We start from the raw sequence: 4442 nt of genomic DNA, 5'->3' as shown, positions 1-4442 counted from the left end.
AATAACCGACATTGACCGACAATAACCGACAATAACCGACATTGACCGACAATAACCGACAATGACCGACATTGACCGACAATAACCGACAATGACCGACATTAACCGACAATAACCGACATTGACCGACAATAACCGACATTGACCGACAATAACCGACAATGACCGACATTAACCGACAATAACCGACAATGACCGACATTAACTGACATTGACCGACAATAACCGACAATAACCGACAATAACCGACATTGACCGACAATAACCGACATTGACCGACAATAACCGACAATAACCGACATTGACCGACAATAACCGACAATGACCGACATTGACCGACAATAACCGACAATGACCGACATTAACTGACATTGACCGACAATAACCGACAATAACCGACATTGACCGACAATAACCGACAATGACCGACATTGACCGACAATAACCGACAATAACCGACAATAACCGACAATAACCGACATTGACCGACAATAACCGACAATGACCGACATTGACCGACAATAACCGACAATAACCGACATTAACCGACAATAACCGACATTGACCGACAATAACCGACAATAACCGACATTGACCGACAATAACCGACATTAACCGACATTAACCGACATTGACCGACAATAACCGACATTAACCGACATTAACCGACATTGACCGACAATAACCGACATTAACCGACATTAACCGACATTGACCGACAATAACTGACATTGACCGACAATAACCGACATTGACCGACATTAACCGACAATAACCGACAATAACCGACAATAACCGACATTAACCGACATTGACCGACAATAACTGACATTGACCGACAATAACCGACATTGACCGACATTGACCGACATTGACCGACAATAACCGACATTAACCGACATTAACCGACATTGACCGACATTGACCGACATTGACCGACAATATCCGACAATAACCGACATTAACCGACATTGACCGACATTAACGGACATTTCAGTTGTTGTTGAAGCTTTTTTTTGTTTCTGTGTTCGATCGTCACTCATTCTGGACTTTTCTTCTTCTTCTGCGTCTCTGATGTTTGGTCTCGTCAGTACAAGAAGCAGCACACTCTCCTGCACAAAGTGAACGGCGTGCTCATGCTGCTCACCTTCTTCAGCTGTCGGGTTCTGCTCTTTCCTTACCTGTATTACGCCTACAGCAGGTAACTGTCTGACATACTTAAACATACTTTTAAGACTTTTTTTTATACTGGTATTAAAACTCTGAGGTCACTACTTTCTGTAAAAATGAGTGTGTTTACATGTGCACTAGTATCTGGTTTTTAGAGCATCCTGGTTATATGTTGCACATGTAAACACCTGATCCAGGTGTCTGATTCATTCTCTGCTGTGCTCACAGATACATCATCAACTCAAGCTCGGCAGTGTTTTTTCCCCATATTTCCCAAATTAATAAATTAAGTGTATTTATTGTTATTTCAGTAATACTCTGTTTTTTGTCTTTAATGATTTAAAATTTCTAACAGACGTCCAAGAATCTGGAATTCAATTAGCAGTAATTTTGTAAACTAATCCTCCTTTTTAAAGAAGACGTATCATTCACATTTCCTTATAGATATTTCATATAAAAATAAGACCCAAAAAAACCTAAAAGGACTTATAGAGACATCAGCTCACCAAATATAGAAAAAAAACAATAACATCTAAAATGAAGGTTTATCAAAGAAGAAATATATATATTTACATACATTAGCACAACATAAAGAAGACAATAGAAAAGGACATTAGGGAAAAAATGACAATAACCAATAATTACATGTGCCAATAATAGTAAAACTTTATTTATATCACACATTTCATACAAAAGTGGAAAAGTAGGGGAAAAACCCCATAAAAACACAGATTAAAAAAAATAGGAACATTAAAAACAACAGAATTTTTTTAAAATGGATAAATCTAAGAGAGGAAAAGGAACAAAAAAATTGTATGAATTAAATTATAATTAATACTGTAGGTGAGGTCAAAATAGAGTAAATGTTTCTAGCTAAAAGCAATCTATAAAAAAAATATGAGTTTTGAGTTTTGTTTTAAAAGTTGTAAATAAGATAAAGATATAAATACGTGTCAGCTGCTAATAACGAGTAGAGTTTACTATACAGCTGCTAGAAAATATGGGAGAAACAAATAAATCTATAATGTACAAAATTAGTAGAATGTGTCATCAAATATATAGAGGACCACAAGTGTCAATAGTTATAAAGCATTTAATTAATTGATATTTAATTGGACAAAAAAGTAACAATACAATATAATTAATATATAATGCATGATTATAATAATATAATATAATAATAAAAACAGGAATTAATACATTATTTTACAAATGAATGAATAAAAATATTTATTAATTCCTGTTTTTATTGTCAAATTACATATAAATTAATTCAATGCTTTATAACTATTCACATGACACTTGTCGTCCTCCATACAAATAAGCTCTAAGCCTAAATTTAAAGTTAGAATAATGTGTCTCAGTTAGTTTGGTTTAACAACAGCGCCCTCTGGCTTGTGTCGCAGGTACGCCTCCATCCCCGTGTACGAGGTGCCCCTGGTGGCCCCGTGGCAGTGTAACCTGGGGGCCGCTCTGCTGTGGCCCCTCCAGCTCTACTGGTTCACACTGATCTGTAGAGGGGCCCTCCGCCTGTCCGCAGGACGTCCGAGCTCAACGCCGCCGACTTTTCAAACTGACGGCTGCATGAACTGGAGTGACAGCTGCTCGCAGCGTCAGACGGACAAACGCTGACGCTGGATACAAAGACCAGATGGAGAAACTTAAAGCTTCAACTGGAGTTGAAGAAAAAGAGACACTGACGCTGGTGAGATTCTGTTTACTGCAGATAAAACCAGAGAAAAGACGTTTTGATGTGAAAATCATAAACAGGAGCTTTGAACAAAGTGTTTAATGTAAGAAGAGAGAATGAAGAAGATCCTCTTTAACATGGAAAAGGTGAAAAAGTCTGAAAACTAATGAATGAAATGAACATTAAAAGTCCATCATGAACACGTTTTAACAGACGAGTGAGAGACTGTGTTGTGTGTTGATGTTTGCTGTTTTTAATCAATCTGATCAATATTGAGTTCAATATCAGCAAAAATCACTTTACTTAAATTATGTAAAATATAAAAGCAGAATATTTGCATCTGAAATTTAATGCAATAGAAGTATAACGTAATATAAAATAATACATAAAAAATATAAATAATACTAAAATACTGTTAAACTGTTGAGTATTGTGAGTCGATGCTGCTGAGTTACAGTTGAGTCGTGAGTGTTCGCTGCCCTCCGCTGGTCACAGAGCTGTGATTGGTCCTCCTGTCTACATTCTGAGCACTGATTGGTGCTTTGAGGTTGCAACCTTATAGCACCAAGTTAGAGATTTTTGAGATTTTACCTTTACTTTTCTCAAATTTTAGAGCAGAAAACAAAAAATAAACCAACACAAGATATTAAAGGATAATTCTGGCAATTTTCTATATTTTTCTTCTTGTCAACAAACAAAACAAACAATGAACTGATCTACTAACCAGTACTGCCTGTGTATCAAAGCCTGATGTATCTTATTCCTCTGTTGTTGTTCAAAAACTATTAAAAACACGTCAGTGAGTCACAGCGCTGCACTGGGTGACATGTTGCTTCATCATGAAGAGTTTGGTCACGTTAGTTTGTTTAGAAACGGCTCCAAAGACTAATAACAGCATCATGTTTTCAGTCTCTGGAGAGTAGTTCTGTGTAAGACAGATGCTACTGAGCATGTGCAGGAATGAAGAATGTCAGCAGATAAATCTGAGGGGTGGTGAGATGATTAATGGGAGAGGAAAGAAGAAAAAACAAAGTTCTGATACACAAATCTGTTTTCAGTTTTTGGACTTTTTCTCTAATCTTTGATTTTTGCTGAAATATTGGATCATTTGAACATTTATTGAAATGAAAGCATGTGAGAAGTTTAGAGGGAAAAATCACTATTTGGTGGAGCTGTTAACAACTCATAGACATGTGAAATGTGACCCCGACTACACACTGCTTTTTGTAAGACATCAAAAGCCAAAAAGGTTGGAAACCACTGGTTTCATCTTTAACAATGTGTTGTATTTTAAAAGCTTGTTATATTATCCATTGTGTCAAATCTTCATCTGAAAAGTAACTAAAGCTGTCAAATAAATGTAGTGAAGTAGAAAGTACAATATTTCCATCTGAAATGTAGAAAGTAGCATCACATGGAAATACTCAAGTAAAGTACAAGTACCTCAAAACTGTACTTAAGTACAATACTGGAGTAAATGTACTTAGTTATTAAGAAACCTGATTAAATCTACAGAAGTCAGTAAAACTAACTTTATAACTTTATAACCCCTCTGATATAACAGACGAGCTGAAGCGATAAA

The 4442-nt window shown here is 36.1% G+C and overlaps 1 protein-coding gene across 2 annotated transcripts in view; it reads left to right on the top strand.

The window, feature by feature from the left end:
* The window catches only part of LOC121884521 (ceramide synthase-like), a 13124-nt gene extending 10054 nt beyond the window's left edge, over nt 1-3070 (top strand). For both annotated transcript variants that reach the window (XM_042393382.1, XM_042393383.1), the window contains exons 5-6: nt 1092-1201; nt 2577-3070. In XM_042393382.1, the coding sequence (XP_042249316.1) occupies nt 1092-1201; nt 2577-2802 (336 nt within the window). In that variant the 3' untranslated portion in view covers nt 2803-3070. The remainder of the gene's footprint in view (nt 1-1091; nt 1202-2576) is intronic.
* Nucleotides 3071-4442: the final 1372 nt, after the last annotated feature.

The sequence above is a fragment of the Thunnus maccoyii genome, chromosome 18, assembly GCF_910596095.1.
Source record: "Thunnus maccoyii chromosome 18, fThuMac1.1, whole genome shotgun sequence".
In the NCBI taxonomy this organism is placed as follows: Eukaryota; Metazoa; Chordata; class Actinopteri; order Scombriformes; family Scombridae; genus Thunnus; species Thunnus maccoyii.
The sequence above is the reverse complement of the archived record's forward strand: the minus strand, read 5'-3'. Positions and strand labels throughout refer to the sequence as shown.